This window comes from Anolis carolinensis, chromosome 5 (genome assembly GCF_035594765.1).
Source record: "Anolis carolinensis isolate JA03-04 chromosome 5, rAnoCar3.1.pri, whole genome shotgun sequence".
NCBI lineage: Eukaryota > Metazoa > Chordata > Lepidosauria > Squamata > Dactyloidae > Anolis > Anolis carolinensis.
Window position 1 is genome coordinate 35,176,815 of NC_085845.1, and position 17,220 is coordinate 35,194,034.

General features: G+C 39.1%; 2 protein-coding genes across 2 annotated transcripts; one reads left to right on the forward strand and one right to left on the reverse strand.

Annotated features, from left to right (window-relative positions):
* Positions 1–213: 213 nt before the first annotated feature.
* Positions 214–6,532, reverse strand: LOC100564988 (uncharacterized). The gene is made up of 5 exons (XM_003221797.4): positions 6,375–6,532; positions 4,467–4,622; positions 3,577–3,705; positions 3,268–3,405; positions 214–2,306 (listed from the first exon to the last, which is right to left on the reverse strand). The coding sequence occupies exons 1-5, from the start codon at positions 6,375–6,377 to the stop codon at positions 2,217–2,219; spliced, it is 516 nt and encodes a 171-aa protein (XP_003221845.1). The 5' UTR covers positions 6,378–6,532; the 3' UTR covers positions 214–2,216.
* A 141-nt stretch (positions 6,533–6,673) lies between these two features.
* On the forward strand, positions 6,674–13,883 carry bbs12 (Bardet-Biedl syndrome 12). The gene is made up of 2 exons (XM_062983624.1): positions 6,674–6,832; positions 7,930–13,883. The coding sequence occupies exons 1-2, from the start codon at positions 6,759–6,761 to the stop codon at positions 10,115–10,117; spliced, it is 2,262 nt and encodes a 753-aa protein (XP_062839694.1). The 5' UTR covers positions 6,674–6,758; the 3' UTR covers positions 10,118–13,883.
* The last annotated feature ends 3,337 nt before the right edge of the window (positions 13,884–17,220 follow it).

Genomic DNA, 17,220 nt, shown 5'->3' on the forward strand with positions numbered 1-17,220 from the left:
GTTTGGCAAGATCCCAGGGCCACTTTAAGACCAAGAGAGGCCTTTTCTTAGAAAAAGAACTGAACAGGCAATTACTTTTGTTCACTTCTCATTTTTAAAAAGCTTGCCATATGCCTAAAATGGAACCCCACAAATTTTCCCAAGGGTCTAATATGGTCCCCCACAGTGGCCTGTTTTACAACTATATGTTCAGATATAGAAATTACAGTGCACTTTTAGTTTGACTAAATCCTAGCATTTGTTTATTTAGGAGGACTCGCAAGACAAATCCAGGTACCTATATTGAAGGCTCAGTTCTGCTACAGAAAGGCACCAGAAATACTGCTATAAAGAAAAATGACAGCTTTGACATACGTATTGACTAGCTCTGTTGTCGGCAAACATCACACATACATAAGAAAACATACACTTTGACACTTTAAAAGTATAACCAAACGATTTTACATGTTTGCTTCGACCATGGTAAATTCAGCGGGGTTACTTCTAGAGAAGAAAATAGTTAAAGAACAGGGCTTTGAAAAACTAACAGAATTACACAGCAAATATTTACTGTAATTATACAAAATCTAGATTAACAAGGAGATGTCACAAGTAGAAACAAGTCTTGTACAAAAATGATGTTTTTATACAAATGCAATTACAATACAAATTCAACTCAGGCAACAATCTCACGTTTCGTCTTTGCTGTGTAAGAAGTACTCTTGTTAAGCTAAGATCCAATGTGATCGGTTGAATTCAGATAAACACACTTTAACAAAGTGATTATTTCAAACCAACTCCTACAAATGAAAAAAAGGAAATGTAGGGCTCACAGGGAAACATGGGGAAGTAGTTTGACAAGCAACCACAATAAGATGTACAAGTTCATCTTGATTTTTTCCAACTGTTCTTTTGCTCACATATTTCTCACTGGATATTTCATCCCCCCCGCAAAAGGAGCACAGGGAAATAGTTTTGATTTTAAAAACACCGGAAGAGTGTTTTTAAAGAACATAATGATTTATGTTCTTTTGTCTAGTCTTTGTACTAGACTTGAAAGCTTTCCATGGCTGCTTTTCAAATGCAATATACACATAAAGCAGAGAGGAAATGCATGTAACATCCAGCTGAGTCTTTAGTTAAAGGGATGAAAGACTATATGACCAATGTGCCTATAGAAATGTGAGTACTAGTCATGTAAGACTTCTGATACAGCTCTAAATATCAGATGGAGAACTTGTAGATCAGGTGTGGTCTACTGGATGTTGCTCAGAGGCACATCTCATCAGCTCAGACCAGAATTTTCAACACCAAGACAGCCATGTAAACAGGTAGACACTCATCCCTAGACTATAATAATAGACTCGAGATGAGTGTGTCTATTTGTTCACATGTCTGCCTTTGTGTTGAAAATGTTGTATGATAAACTAAGATTGTTTTAATGGGTTACTCAGATATATATGGGATGCTTGAAAAGTTTTCTATATGAAGCAACAGGAAACAGATTAAAAAACCTGTTTACCAGATTACATCAAGGATTTCTTTTCCCATCTGAATAACAATGTAGAAGAAATCCAGCAGCATTATCGCATTATGATAAGGAATGCTGCAGATGTTGAATTGTTTCCTCCTGTATAATAACTGAGTAGCACAATGACCATGTCTTATCAGGCAGCTTTACTTTACATCAGGAATCAAAGCTCTAAGTAGCTTTACGACTAATCCAAAAGAAAGCAGTGAGGCTCTGATAACATCAATGCCACATTCTGTCCCTTTCAATTAAGATTGCAATTCTTAAGGTTTTTAGCCATAGAATTTGACTCTTCACAGAATAAAGCACTGTAAACAGCTAAGTACCATCATCATGTTAACAGAAAGAAAGAGCAGGTTTTCATTTAATTGTGCTTGCCAAACATATGTAGATGGGTCACTCACTGCCATTTCCTGAAAAGTTCCAAAGAAGAGGGTACTTGGGCTCTGTTTATAGAGATGACAATGTGAATAATTCCTTTGACAGACCAGAAGAGAAACAGTTTTCTCATCTTGAACTGTTTCTTTTCACTATACCCAGTAGTTTAACAGACAATGCTTGTTTGACAAACAATTTTGACATTCTCCTTTTCAAAAGATCCCTCCCTGCCCCAAGAATACGGTGTTCTCTTCAATACATCATATTACAGTAGAAGAAGCGGACATATTTGTTGTCTTTGCAAGTCATTTTAAAGGTTGCAGGATCATTAATACAGAGCAGTCTTTTGCATGATTCTCAAGAATTCTTGCTCATTTATTTCTCCATCGCCATCCCGATCAGCTTCGTCTATCATTTCCTGCAAAAACACTAGAGATTAAAGACCGTTCTGGAACTGCACTGAACGTTTTGGGTTGCGTACATTCACAATCCAAAGTGGAAATATATTAGCAATATACACATTACACCTTAAAATGGCCTTAAATAAAAAGGAGACTTGAAACATTACATTGCCAACTTACCTAAGTTGGAATACTTAAGGTGGGATACGGGGAGAGGCAAAAAACCCCCCAAGTCCAAGAATACAGAATCCAAAAGAACAAAACTAACAAGGCAAAGTGAGAGATGTATGTTTACCAGAAGGTCAAAGTGTCAATTATAAAATTTCATGGTCAACTGATTTACATGCCTTGCTCCTTGCTATAACTGTATATAGCTGGCACAAGACCTACCAGTATGAAAAAGGTTAAAGCTGGGTACATTTTATATGGGCATGCAGTAGATGATGCCACAATAATCAGTTTGGCTAATTCTGGCTGTAGAAATAATATAGCTATTTAAACCATGCATACCATACTGACCATACTGACCGAGAGGTCATGAGTTCGAAGCCCGGGTCGGGTTAAGCCTCCGACCATTAAAAAAAAAAAATAGCCCCGGCTTGCTGTTGACCTAGCAGCCCCGAAAGATAATTGCATCTGTCAAGTAGGGAAAATTTAGGGACGCTTTATGCGGGAGGCTAATTTAACTAATCTACAACACCATAAAACTGCTCACGAGGAAAAGAAGAGGAAGAACAGCCACCAATGGACGGTGAAGCAACAGCTCCCCCTGTGGCCGGAAATCGTGAAGCTGGAAAGATGTTAAAAATGTCTCTGTGTCTGTCTAAAACTGAATGTTGTTTGTCTATTGGCATTGAATGTTTGCCATATATGTGTTCATTGTAATCCGCCCTGAGTCCCCTTCGGGGTGAGAAGGGCGGAATATAAATACTGTAAATAAATAAATAAATAAATAAATAAATTCAGCAAAATATTTACCTGTAATTCTTCATCTGTTAATTTCTCTCCAAGCTCCTTGGAAATTTGCTTGAGGTTTTTAAAGGAGATCTTGCCTGTGCCATCTTCATCAAACAACCGGAAAGCCTTCAGGATTTCTTCCTGGGTATCTTTTTCACTCTTGCAAAAAAATAAGGAAGGAGGGATTTTAAAACAAAAACTCTGATGATGGGTTCTAATTACTGTATGTGTGTGTGTGTGTATGTGTGTGTGTGTGTGTGTGTGTGTGTGTGTGTGTATATATATATATATATATATATATATATATATATTGGATGCCACTTGCTTTACCATTTTTTTTGTCATCATGGTCAAGAAATCTTCAAACTCTAAGACGGTGCTTCCGTCTTTCCCAAGCTCCGCGATCATCTTTCTGATTTCCTCTTTCTTCGGCTCAAAGCCAAGGGCACGCATTGCAACCTGCAACAGAAATGCAGAACGCTTTGCTTTGGCATGCGGAATTTCCCCGAAAATAAGACCAAGTCTTGCATTAATTCTTGTTCCAGCAGATGCATTAGGACATATTCAGGTGATGCCTTATTTTTTTCATGGACAACCATCTAAATGAATTTTAAAAAAAAAATCTACATTCATTCATGTAAAAATAATCTACATTTGTTCAAATATAATAATTTCATCTTCTGGCACACCATCATAATATTATGATTTTTTTTCATGTCAGGAGCGACATGGTAGGGAGTATTTTTCTGTTAGGTCTGGTTTGTTTTGGGGAAACAAGGTAACAAATATGGTCAGAACTTGGAAAACTAGCCTAAATCCAATTGAGATGCCCTACTAGAACAACATAAAGTTGGTAAATAGATCAGTGTGCAAATTCAACTGGTTTACTCCAGCTGGAACTGATTTACTTACAGAGAAATGTATATCCTATCCTATATCCAAGGTTTTCAAGGCGATACACCATGAGATAATTTAAAAGAGGTACAATTTTAAAAGATTAAAAATATATTAAATCATTACAACTCTTTTAAGTTGCCCTGGGATGGACTAAGCTCTTGCCTTTCACTATTAATCTCAGAGAAATTATCATTTTTGATATAACATACATTGACTCATAGATAAGCTGATCCAGGTTTTTGGATTGATTTTTTTTTACTCAACTTTCTAGATTTATATATGAGTATATAGGGTAAATTATTAAAAGAAACCCATCACTTTACCTTTAGCTCTTTAATATCAATGGTGCCATTTCCGTCAGTGTCAAACAAATCAAAAGCTTCTCTGACCTCCTGCTTTTGCTCTTCGGACAATTCATACTTCAACCCACTTTTCCTTCGCTGGGCAGTACTTGGTGTTAAATTCCTATGGGTAGATGCCTTCCATAGTGCAATTGAAAAATAAAATAATAATAATACTTTATTTTTAGACCCTGCCTCCATCTCCCCGAAGGGACTCACAGAAGAAATCACGCAGTAGATTTCAGAAAACAGTACTTACTTATGGACTCAATGGAGATATCATTTGCTAGATTTGCTAAAAGGTACAAAGGAGTTCAAGTAATAAATTATTTACAACCCACTGTAACTATGTCATGGTCAACATCAACAACTAAAAAGGTTTCTAGGAATTGACTAACCTTTATGCAGTAATACTTTATCTATAACAGGCATGGGCAAACTATTGGCTGTTAGGAATTGTGGGAGTTGAAGTCCAAAACATCTGGAGGGCCAAAGATTGCTCATGCCTGGCATAGACACACTTTAGGACGGACATCCCCAAACTTTGGTTGCCCAATGTATTAATACTTCAGTTCCCACAATCCCTGACTGTTGGCCAAAGTGGCTGGGGCTTTTGGGAAGTGTAGTCCAAAACCCAGCAAGAACCAAAGCAATGGGCATCCGTTCTTTGCACACTTTCCTGCGAGTCAGAAACAGAATTTCCTGGTCAAAGGTTTAGGTTACAAACAGTTAGGTTTAGCCTGTCTCTTATCCAGAGAGGGAATAGAAGGATATTTATTTATTACACAGTTTACTGCAATACAATTTTTGTTCCTAGGCTATAAATGTCATTTCCTAATTGGTTCTATTTGTTTCTATTATAAAAACATGGGAAAAGTTTATTAAACTGCAGAAACTTTGTGTTGTCGAAGGCTTTCATGGCCGGAATCGCTGGGTTGCTGTGAGTTTTCCAAGCTGTATGGTCACGTTCCAGAAGCATTCTCTCCTGACGTTTCACCCAAATCTATGCCAGGCATTCCTCAGAGATGTGAGGTCTATTAGAAACTAGACAAGTGGGGTTTATGTATCTGTGGAAGTTCCAGGTTGGGAGAAAGAACTCTTGTCTGTTGGAGACAGGTGTGAATGTTGCAACTGATCACCTTGATTAGCATTTAATGGCCTTGCAGATTCAAAGCTTTGGTTGCTTCCTGCCTGAGGGAATTGTCTCTCTGTAGTCTGACATGGTGGTTGTTAAGAGTGGTTCAGTATATTAGAGAACACAGAAATGCTGGACCACTCTAACAACCATCAGGTCAGACTACACAGAGAAGCAATTGAAATCCACAAGCATGTGGACAATTTCAACAGAAAGGAGGAAAACATAAAAATAAACACAAGCTGGCTACCAGTATTTTAAAAAACTCTAAAATCAGGACAGTAAACAAAGAAAAACACTCTGAAAACAGGGGAATTGCAGACATAAATCAATCAGGGCCAGCTAACGCCTTCCAACAAAGGATTCCCCTAGGCAGGAATCAGCCAGACCTTGAAGCTGCAAGGCTTATTCAATGCTAATCAAGGTGACTAATTGCCTTCAACAAACAAGAGTTCTTTCTCCCACCCTGGACATTCCACAGGTATATAAATCCCACTTGCCTAGATTCCAGCAGACCTCACAACCTCTGAGAATGCCTGCCATAGATGCGGGCGAAACGTCAGGAAAGAATGCTTCCGGAACATGGCCATACATCCCAGAAAACTCATAGCAACCTATGGAAGTTATAGTTTCACGAGGTCTTTAGGCTTCTTGATAAAGACTGCTGACGCCTCACCAAACTACAACCCACACTGACTCCACGGTGCCAAACTGCGTTAATTCCAGTGTAGACCCGGAGGAAGCTAGACACTCACCATGACGCAGGAGAAGCCGCTCTTTCAATCAACCGCACAAAACTAGTCTTGGACCACCTGCATTCACTGATGGCTACGCCCCGCCCCTATAAATACCGCCTGTCCAATGACAGACGGGATTCTCGCCATGCCCCTCCTCCCTTTGTGTTCGTCACGACCAATAGGACAATGCGAGCGGAGGGCGGGCTTTAGGCAGCATGGCGCAGAACCCCATGTTAGCCATTTCTGTTAGACTCACAACAAACGAGAGGCGTCGGTTGCCAGGCAACCGCCCTCCTTCGCCAGCCAATGAGGGAAGCCGGCGGAAAAAGGGAAGAACAATAAATGTGGCTGTGAGCATGCGCAGTAGTGTCTTTCACATGGGTCCTAGTTTGATGGCAACGCATGCGCAGAGGACAGTACAGAATTCAGCGGGGATTAACGAGGCAGAGGCCCTTCCGACACCCAAACAACACTGGGTTAATATTCTAGTATTAAATAATATTGGTGATGCTTTACCTACTGTGTATAGAAGCAGCACTTGCTTTATTGACTAACGTTGTATGTTGTATTTTTGTTTGTTGGAGATAGCAACCTTCTCAAGCCTCCTCTATTTGAAGTTTTGTCTGTTTTATAATGTGTCAGATCATTTCCTGAAGTGTATGTCTGATTTGGTTTACAGTTATCATAGCTCTATATACTTGAAGCAGTGGGTGGGGCTGCAGGCCATGTGACTGGTTCAGTGACTGTTTAGAATGTTCAGTTTTAAAAGGATGACAGAAGTCAGTTGAGGCTTGAGTCTGTTTGAGTGCAGAAGCCAGTGTTAGGAGTTAGAAGATGTTAAGACATGAGTCGTTTGAGTACAGAAGCCAATGTTAGAAGTTAGAAGTCAGTTGAGGCTTGAGTTCCATGGAAGTTGACTGTTACTAGCATTTGGTCCATCATAATTACCTGTGCAGTATAGTTGGAATTGACTTTGGATTGATGAATATGATTATCTGGCTTTGGATTTATGCACAATAGTCATCTAATGTTTACATATGTTGTTTTAATCTTGTTTTAAATTGTTGCTTAATTGCTTTTAATTGTTGTTGTTGTTCAGGTCATAATCCATTATCTCAATATTGTTTCCCATATCTTTGTGTTATAGCTTTCCTTTCTTCTTCTTCATTGATCTTTTAATACAATCTTTGGAGTTTCCCAGGCAATGCTAATATGAGCATTCCTTGTGCTGTGATATAGATTACCTCTTGTACAAATACAGTATGTACAATATGTAGCACCCTGTCTGAGTGAAGTATTGAAATTCAGTTTCCATCTGGAGGATTGTTAGTAGTACTCTATTATGAGTTAGTTTTAATGTAGGCATGGGCAAACTTCAGCCCTCCAGGTGTTTTGGACTTCAATTCTTACCATTCCTAACAACTGGTAAGCTGTTAGGAATTGTGGGAGTTGAAGTCCAAAACATCTGGAGGGCCAAGGTTTGCTAGTGCCTGTTTCACTCGTCTTGAATAGATGATGCAAGAGCTGGAAAGCAATGAAAGGCAGAAACAATAACTCTGTGTTTCATTTGCAGATATCCTGGGATCATGGCTTTCAGAAGTATGAGCAGTAAGAAACATATTGGACTTCAGCAGCTTTCAGCTTTGGCATCCACTGGAAGGACCCTTTTAGGACCAGTGAAATCACTCAAATTTATAGTTGATGAAAGTACTCCGGGAGGTATATTGATTTGTTCTGCAATGAGACTTCTAGAAAACTTGGATTTAAATAGTGCCATGGGGCAGCTTCTTAATGAGACTATCCAGGCACAGGATAAAGAATATAAAACTGGGACGACTACCCTATTTTTTCTAGTTAGCGCATGGAGCAATGCTGTCCTTGAATGCCTTCAGCAGGATGTTCCTCTTTCAGTAATAGTATCTGTGATGTCTGAAAGTATGCAATCTTGCATTGAACATGTCCAGGGCCTTGTGTTATCGCTGCATGATATACACCAAAAACGAGATGATATTCCTATAGAATGTGAAGACAAGGTATCAACAGTTGTTGACATCGGTTGTAGCATCTCTGGAACACAGACTGTGGAAATGGAAAACCCAGATCTCAAAAGAAACAGCGCTATTTTAAATCCACGTGTACAACTGTATGATTGTGGGGGGAAATCAGAAGGTATCTTCATTGAGAAAGCAAGCATGTGCAATTCTTGGGGAAAGTGTGGGCATCAAGAACTATTTGGTAACACACCATTTTCATCAGCTAAATCAGTAGATACCAGTTGTATTTTCGCAGGATGCAAAACTGCCATCGACAAAGAACACAGTTCGCAAAATTGTCAATCTGGGGTATCAAACTGCAACCAAAGATCAAAAGTAACCCATAGTAGATACTTCAGTAATATAAAGGAAATATCTTTACCCCGGGAATTAAACCAATCCAAAAAACATTTTGATGAGCTCTGTGAACTAGCAATGTCACTTAGCCATGGAAGCTGGCCTGCCATGAAGTTGGTGCAGGATGTTCTCAGCTACCAGTTGCATAGTATCAACAAAATGGCTCATCCTTTCCAATTTAACCTTTCAGAGGTTGTGACTCGTTGTTTACCAGGTGTCTCTGAAATCCATTCTTGTGTTTATCCTGGGTACGCAACTTTAATATGCCCAGAGAAAGTGGCTATTGCGAAGAGGCTCTATCAGGATCAGCCTCTTCGTGTTATTCTTGTAGATGGGGACCTAACCGAAACCTATCACCATTTGGGCTTTAACAAGCCACAGAATGTAAGAATCCTCTTTGAAAGTGCATCTGATCTGGAAAACAGCCTGAGATCGTGGGTGGATTCTACACTAGATATTCTGATTCAGTTTGGGATAAATTTAGTTTTGGTACAAGGTGCGATGTGTAGAAGTTTGGAACAGCGCTGTCTGATGAATAACATATTGGTGGTTAACGGAGTTGCTCACAATGCATTGAGGGCTTTTGGTGCTATTACAGGCACGGAATGGGTGACCTATCTCACCCAGTTGAATGAACATTGTATTGGCAAAGGTGTCTACATGAAGCTTTGTGAAACTCCGGAGTCAAGTGGGATGGAGCTGAATGGCCAAATGCTGGTTTCTTTAATAGCAAAAGGAATTGCCCTGACGACCGTTGTGCTTGGTTGCTCTGTTATGTCCAAGATGCAAGCCACTGAAGATAACTTTTGGACATGTGCTTCCCGTGTGCATCATGCTCTTCTTGACCAAGCAGTTTTTCCAGGAGGTGGCACTGTGGAATTCCTATGTCTCAGTTATCTTGGAAACTTGGAGAAAGCAACCAAATTTTCTAAGGGAGAGTTTAATGCTGGCATCTCTTGGCTTGGAAAATCTTCAGAACAATATCAACCTTTGGTGCTCAGTGCTTTGGCACGTGGTTGGCACCAGTACCTTTGCACTATTATGTGCAACACCACAAAATGCACATCTGAATTGGAAGCTAGCACATTCATACAACAGCATCTCCAGAAAGCAGCAGCCTGTGATTCTCCAGCAGCGTACATACTAGATGAGTTTAAGGAGGGCAGGATGGGAGTCGCAAGCATTGAATATGTTGGGATGCATGGAAAGGCTCCCAAAGTGTATGATAATGTTAGGGCTAAGACAGAAGCATGGCAAAGGGCTCTAGATTTGGTGCTCTTAGTGCTTCAGACAGATGCTGAAATTATCACAGGCCCTCAGAGAGATCAATTGCTCAAGTCACAAGTCACAAGTGAGTTCCTGTTTTTGTAGGAACATGTACATCTGCTAAACATTACAGAAGATTAAAATGGTCAGTATTTTGCAAGAAGAAAAGTAAGCATATAATAGGAAAACAAAATTTAAAATTGTGTATTTTAGAAGTTAAAAATTGTGTCATCCATAGCAATCATTTTAATGGGGTGCATCTGCACTGTAGACTTAAAATACTTTGACATCACTTTAACTGACATGCCTCAATGCTGTGGAATCATGGGAGTTGTAGTTTTACAATGTCTTTAGCTCTTCCAAACTACGACTGCCAGGGTTCCATAGCACTGAGCCATTGCAGTTAAAGTGGTGCCAAACTGCATTAATTCTTCAGTAATAGATTACACTTGGTCTGGGGTGTTATCATTGTTCAGTCTATTTGCCACTGATCACTATTATGGGTGTAGACCTTAACCCAGTACAAAATATTGACTACTCATTTCGGTGAACTAACCTCCCTTCCAATTCTGATCATTTGATTCCCATTAAGCTAAGGATATCTTGTTACTTTGTGTTCAATGTTCTTTTAAACACAAACTTGATATTACTGTTTGTAACTATAAAATAAATAAATAAATAAATAATAATAATAACACTTTATTTATATCTCGCCACCATCTCCCACAAAACATAGGCAATAAACAGTCAACACAACATCATAAATTCACTTGTTGCATATTGCTGTAATTTTGTTTTAAAGATTGCTTCGACGTCTGCTTGAAGTCTACCATTCCTTTTTTGTACTGCAATTTCCAGAATCCTCCAGCCAGGAAAGAGTTGTCCAAAAACGTTTTTCAGGTTCTGGGTGGCTGCTATGGGTTGGGTGGGTCTGCCTTGAAACTGGAATCTTGGTCATTACCCAAGGATGCCAAATACTGGTGCCAACTCTGCTACTAGGAAAGTTCTGCTCAAGCCCAGTTACAGCTAATTAAATTGCTACTCTGTTTGCCAAGACAACAGCTATAACAGCTAGAATAGCACAGTAGCTGAAAAACTGGCATAGAACTAGCTGGATTTAGGGAAAGCTCTTTTTCTAGACGTGCAACAGTTCGCCAGCCTGCAATGTGGGAATAATAACACGAGATCTACTTTGTTCTAAGACTCTGGACAGGAAGGATATATACTTAGAAATGAAGTATGAGAACAGGAATGTGTTTGGAGCACTAAAACTGAACTGAGCTCACTGTCATTCCATGCAGGTATTCAGTCCTGGTTATGCTAAGTTTTCCTTGTTTCAGAAGTGCAGTAACCTTAGCATTTGCTGCTGCTGTTACTACACAAATGGGAATTGGGAATCTTGGCTGGTCTACAAATCACTGATAGATCCAGGTCTACCTTCTGCCTGCTAGAAAGGGAGGAGTAAGCAACCTTTTGTAATCTTGAGGGACCGATTCCTTGCAGATCAATCCACTAGGACAGTGGTTCTCAACCTTTGGGTCCCCAGGTGTTTTGGCCTACAACTCCCAGAAATCCCAGCCAGTTTACCAGCTGTTAGGATTATGGGAGTTGAAGGCCAAAACATCTGGGGACCCACAGATTGAGAACCACTGCACTAGGAGCTGTCTGCCATGGTGGTTGGTGCTGAAGGCTGGTGAGGCAGGAGCCAAGACAAAATTCCTTCAGCCTTCTTCAGGTCTGTTTCTGTTGTGTCTTCCCTACACTCTGACTCCTCCCACACCTTTCAGATGCTGGGAAAGGGTTAGAGTGGTTTTGCAGCAACCCAAATTGATCATTAGCAGAGAGATGTTAAAATTACTCCACCAGATGCTTATAGAATCATAGAGTTGGAAGAGACCACATGGACCATCCAGTCCAACCCCCTGCCATGCAGGAAAAATAACCAAAGCACCACCCATCATCTGTTTAAAAGCTTCCAAGGAAGGAGCTTCCAACACACCCCAAGGCAGAGAGTTCCACTGTTGAACAGCTCTCACAGGAAGTTCTTCCTAATGTTCAGGTGGAATCTCCTTTCGTGTAATTTGAATCAATTGTTCCAAATTCTAGCTTCCAGGACAGCAGAAAACAAGCCTGCTCAATCTTTCTTATGACATCCTTTCAAATATTTAACTTGTCTCCTTTCACCCTTCTCTTTTATAGCTAAACATACCCAGCTCTTTAAGACGCTCCTCATAGAGTATGGTCTCCATACCTTTGATCATTTTAGTCTCCCTCCTCTGGACACCTTCCAACTTCTCAATATCTCTTTTGACCTGTGGTGTCCAGAATTGGACAAAAAATTCCAGATGAGGTCTAACCAAAGAAGAATACAAAGGTACCATGACTTCCCTTGATCTAGACACTATACTATTTTTGATGTAGCCCAAAATCCCTTTGGCATTTCCAGCTGCTGCATCACACTGTTGGCTCATGTTGTCCGTGAAGACTCTAAGATCTTTTTCACATGTACTGTTGTTGAGCAAGGTGTCACCCATTCTGTATCTGTGCACTTCATTTTTCTGCCCAAGTGTAGTATCTTACATTTGTCATTGTTGAAATTGATTTCGATAGCTTTGGCATAGCCCTCTAATCTGGTATTCTGAATACTTATCCTGTCTTCTGGAATATTAACTATCTGTCCTAATTTGGTGTCATGAGCAAATTTGATAAGTATGTCCTCTACATCTTCATCCAAGTCATTAATAAAGATGTTGAACAGAACTGGGCCCAGGACCAAACCCTGCAGCACCCCACTAATCATTTCTTTCCGGGATGAAGAGGAAGCATTGGTGAGCACCCTTTGGGCTTGGTCACTTAACCAGTTACAAATCCACCTAACTGTAGTATGGCCTAGCCCACATTTTACTAGTTTGTTTGCAAGTAGATCATGGGGAACCTTGTGAAATTAAGACATGTTTTATCCACAGCATTCCCTTCATCTACCAAGCTTGTAACTCTATTGAGAAAAGAGATAGGATTCATTTGGCATGACATGTTTTTGAGAAATCCATGCAGACTGCCTCCTTAATGATCTGCTTGAGAATCTTTAGGTATTGATGTTAGGCTGACTATACAGTAGTTGTTTGCATCCTATTTTTTCCCTTCTTGAAGATAGGGACAACAATGGATTTAAACTGCAGGAAAAGTGATTCCACCTAAGCATTAGGAAGAACTTCCTGATATGAGCTGTTTGATAGTGGAATATGCTCCCTCAGAGTGTGGTGGAGTCTCCTTCTCTGGATGTTTTAAAGCAGAAGCTGGGTGGCCATCTGCCAAGAGTTCTTTGATTGTGTGTTCCTGCATGTTAAGGTGTTGGACTGGATGGCCCTTGTGATCTCTTCCTACTCTGGGATTATATGATTCTATAAGCATGAGAACTGGACAAGGAATATGTCCCTGTTGGTTCTGCTGGATTTCTCTGTAGTTTTTGAGTTTGCTCAGACGCTCAGAGGATCCGGAGAGATGCCCCATTCAGCTCTACCACCATCACATAAAGTATCAGTTGGTGGAGATGAAAGAAAGGACCTTTTTGGTGGCTGCCCCTTGGCTCTGAAACTCCTTGCTAAGGGTGGCCAGAATGTTCTCCACTTTATCTTTTTTGTTGTCTAGCAATTTTTTTATTTTTAGCAGTTTTTTTAATTCAGAACATTTTTAAAGAGCAGACTGGGGTATTTTAACCTCAACTATTTTTAAATATTTGTCTTTTATATAATAACGTTCTGAACAATTTTAATATTATGATTGTTTAATACCATTTTAATGTTTTTAGTCATTTTTTAAAAAAGTATGCTGTCTTGAGCCCTAATTTTGGAATAAAGGATATAAATAATAAGATGTTTTTGTTGTTTTCTTGAACTATACTTGGCCTGGGTTTTTAAAAATAACTTCTAAACTATGGATGTGAATATACATATTTTGAAAGCATGATACTGAGAGGGTTTTCACAGCAGTTGAGAATGGAAATAACTTTGGCTATGATTAGTGTGAAAAGAATTTTAGAAATGAAATAATGGTTTCAAATGGTACACTTTTAAAGCAGCTGACAGCATGACTTAATGATATTAAAATGCTTTTCAGGAGCAATCAGATTACAAGGTTTTACACTCTTTTTAAAGGTCAAATATGAGGCTGACTTCAGCGCAACATTTCTTTGTTTACATTGTGCTTCTGGAGAATAACCATAAATGTCAAAATACACATCGTGCTGGAATGGCCAGATGAAGTATATTGCAAGGATCCTGGCAATACCCTTGGGATCTTTTTTATAGTTTGTAATGTATTGGATCTTTTCTTGACTGATCTGGGAAGATAAAACTTTATGATATATTTCAGAAGAAGGAAGGCACAAAATGATTTAGGAAAACCCCAGCATCTGCATCAGCACTTTAGAATGCTTTCCAGATACTCCCTTTTAGTCTTGGAAAAAGAGAAGGATCAACAGAGTTTCAATGGAAGTAATATGTATGCTTCATTCAGGGCCTGAACTTCTTGATTGAGGGATTCTGTGAATTGTAATCCAAAAAATAGCTTCCTTAAACTCTAGTTTGGCAAAATTGACTGATTTTAACACCGAAACATTAAAGTCAATCATGGCTCATAACAGAATGCAGAACTACCTCCACTGAAATTGAATGTTTTATGCAATAGTCACTACACTGTATAAATCTGTTAAAACATATTTATCAAACTATTATATATATTTATAGAAATAGAGTTGTTTTTAAAAATAATAGTATTTTGTATATGAGATATTTATGCAATATAATGTAAAGGGTTTAATGTGAAATAACTTTTATTAACTATACAATTGATGTTGTACCATTCATCTTATATTTGCTCCAGAGGATTTCTCACCTGATTTCAGCACATTTGGGGGGGGGGGGGGGGGACACAGAATTACAAAGACAAGGGGACTGCACTTCTCTCCATTTTACAGACAGAAGTCAATTTTTCTTACTGTTGGATTTCATCCTTTAATATTTTATTGTTTTGTTTAGCCAGCAGGTGGCAATCTAAAATTTTGTTTTGTACCTCAAGCACTAAACAACACACAGTGGAAGTTGATTTAATTAAAACAAGTGGAGTTTTTGTTCTGTAGGAAAGTTAGAAGGTTGGACAGCTAATCTGTTTTGACGTTCAAAAACGTCTACACTACCTGGAAAGACCAACAAATTTAACTGAGCAAATAAATTTAAGTTTTCTAGAGAACTACTTTGGCAGCTCTCAGGATGATATATAAAACAGGTTTGGATGGTGATACTAGAGTTTTACTGTCTTTTACTGTCTTTTACTGTCTTTTCTTTTGGTCTCCACATGGCCAAGAAAAGGAGTGGCCTCTTCCTGCATTGAGAACCTTGCAAACTAGCTGAACTACAATGCAGACAACATCTGATATAACATATAGGCCTGTGACTCCATCATATATGTGTGTGTGTGTGTGTGTGTGTGTGTGTTACACACACACACACACACACACACACAATGAAGTAAGACAGTGGAGCATGTGTGGTGTGTCTTACTCATATTAGTTGTCCAATAAAGGTATTGATCTTTTCTTGATTTTGTTTTCTTTTTGCTGTTTGACCAAAACACTTAACGCCAGGTATATTCACAAAGTAACTCTATATTGAAGTATCGTAACTCATTGCTTCCCACATGTTGTGTAGCAGCCACTCATGGAATCCATGGCATTCTCTTTCCTTGGCAAGTGGCAACTACGATTTGCTTTGTCATCTGAATCAGATTAACCATCTACCGCTAACCATGGTTCCAGCTCAAACTAGAATAGGAGTGCTTAACTTACAACCTGTGGATCACGTAATCACCTCCCAGGGGCATTAATTTTGTCATTGCTGCTTCTGTAATGGAAAAAAAAGCCCAACTATTTCATATTTGGCTGTTCCCAAACAGTTCTGTTTTATTTGAATATGTGATGGGGAAAACATTCCTGACCGAATGGCTTTTTTTAGTGAATAAAAAGTAAATAGGCCATTTTGTAACCCCTCGAAACTTTATTTTTCCTTATGAAAAGGAAGCCAGTTTCCTGTACTAACCTCAGAGCGGTAGCTACACAGGACTTCTATGTGACATTCTCTGTGAAGTAAACAAACAAGGAGAAAACAGCTCCAATGATACCTTTAAAAGGCACTTGAGCACAGGTTTAAATGAATGTATTTATTGGCTATTGCTAAGTTTAATTATATTTGACATGATATCTGATGCAGAGCTCAGTACCTCTGCTTGCTCCAAACGTGGAGCTCCTTGAAGCCTGTTACTCTTGAGATTTTGGGCAACACGCAAAAATTGCAGGTATTTGGGTATACTGGAATAAAGTGGACCATGTGGGATGCAATGAATTGATCCTAATTTCTATGAGAAGCAACTCCAAAATTATTGGGGCAGGGCCAAGAAGCAATAACCACATAATTAGTGGTGAAATTCCATCCACAGTTTAGCCCAGCTTGATAAATTAAGGCAGTATAAACCAGACACAATAAACATCTCTATTACTCATTGTAAGCAAATGGAAAATGCTTAACTTTTTTTTTTTTTGCTGTGTGCAAAAGGCCAAGAGGAAATCCCCTACTTGAGGTTGTGGCACTTCAATACGATTCCATATAGTATTAAGAGATGGGACAAGTTGCATCTGCCTTATCTGATGCTTGCCTCTGACATGCTAAGGAAAACTATGACATTGACCCTCCACCCCCTTCTCTGTGAAATGCAGTCAACATTCTCAATTTCCTTTAGGGAGTGTGATATACTGGAAATATGAGGCATTTTTATAGAAATGTGTTATCTTTATGCGAGTGCATGAGCAAACACAGGGAAACCCATAGCAGCACCAGTTTTTCCCAAGTCTAACTACGGTAATTCATTCAACATACTGAGCGGGAATTTCACTATCTATCTGTGGTGTTGAAGCACTAGGCAATGTACATAGCATTTCCTTTAATTTTGCTTATCTAATTTGTTTAATTTTTATTATGCACCCCTTGATGCATACAAGAAGGTTTTAAGATCCCCACTACCAAGTTTGGTGAGGTTATGGAAATGATAAAACTGTTCTATCTATCCTCATTGAGATCTCACCAACATGTGGCCATTCACCTTGCCTAAATTATCTTCATGGACATTTATAACTATATATTTATGAAGATAATGTACAA

Bases quoted from the DNA above. Each gene is read 5' to 3' on its own strand.
- LOC100564988 (XM_003221797.4), bottom strand. The intron at 3,706-4,466 runs GTAAAGTGATGG...TTTCTGTTGCAG, and splicing joins TTGATATTAAAGAGCTAAAG to GTTGCAATGCGTGCCCTTGG. The intron at 3,406-3,576 runs GTAAAGCAAGTG...TTTTTTTGCAAG, and splicing joins CCATGATGACAAAAAAAATG to AGTGAAAAAGATACCCAGGA.
- bbs12 (XM_062983624.1), top strand. From the start codon at position 6,759: ATGCGCAGAGGACAGTACAGAATTCAGCGGGGATTAACGAGGCAGAGG. The intron at 6,833-7,929 runs GTTAATATTCTA...TTTCATTTGCAG, and splicing joins CGACACCCAAACAACACTGG to ATATCCTGGGATCATGGCTT.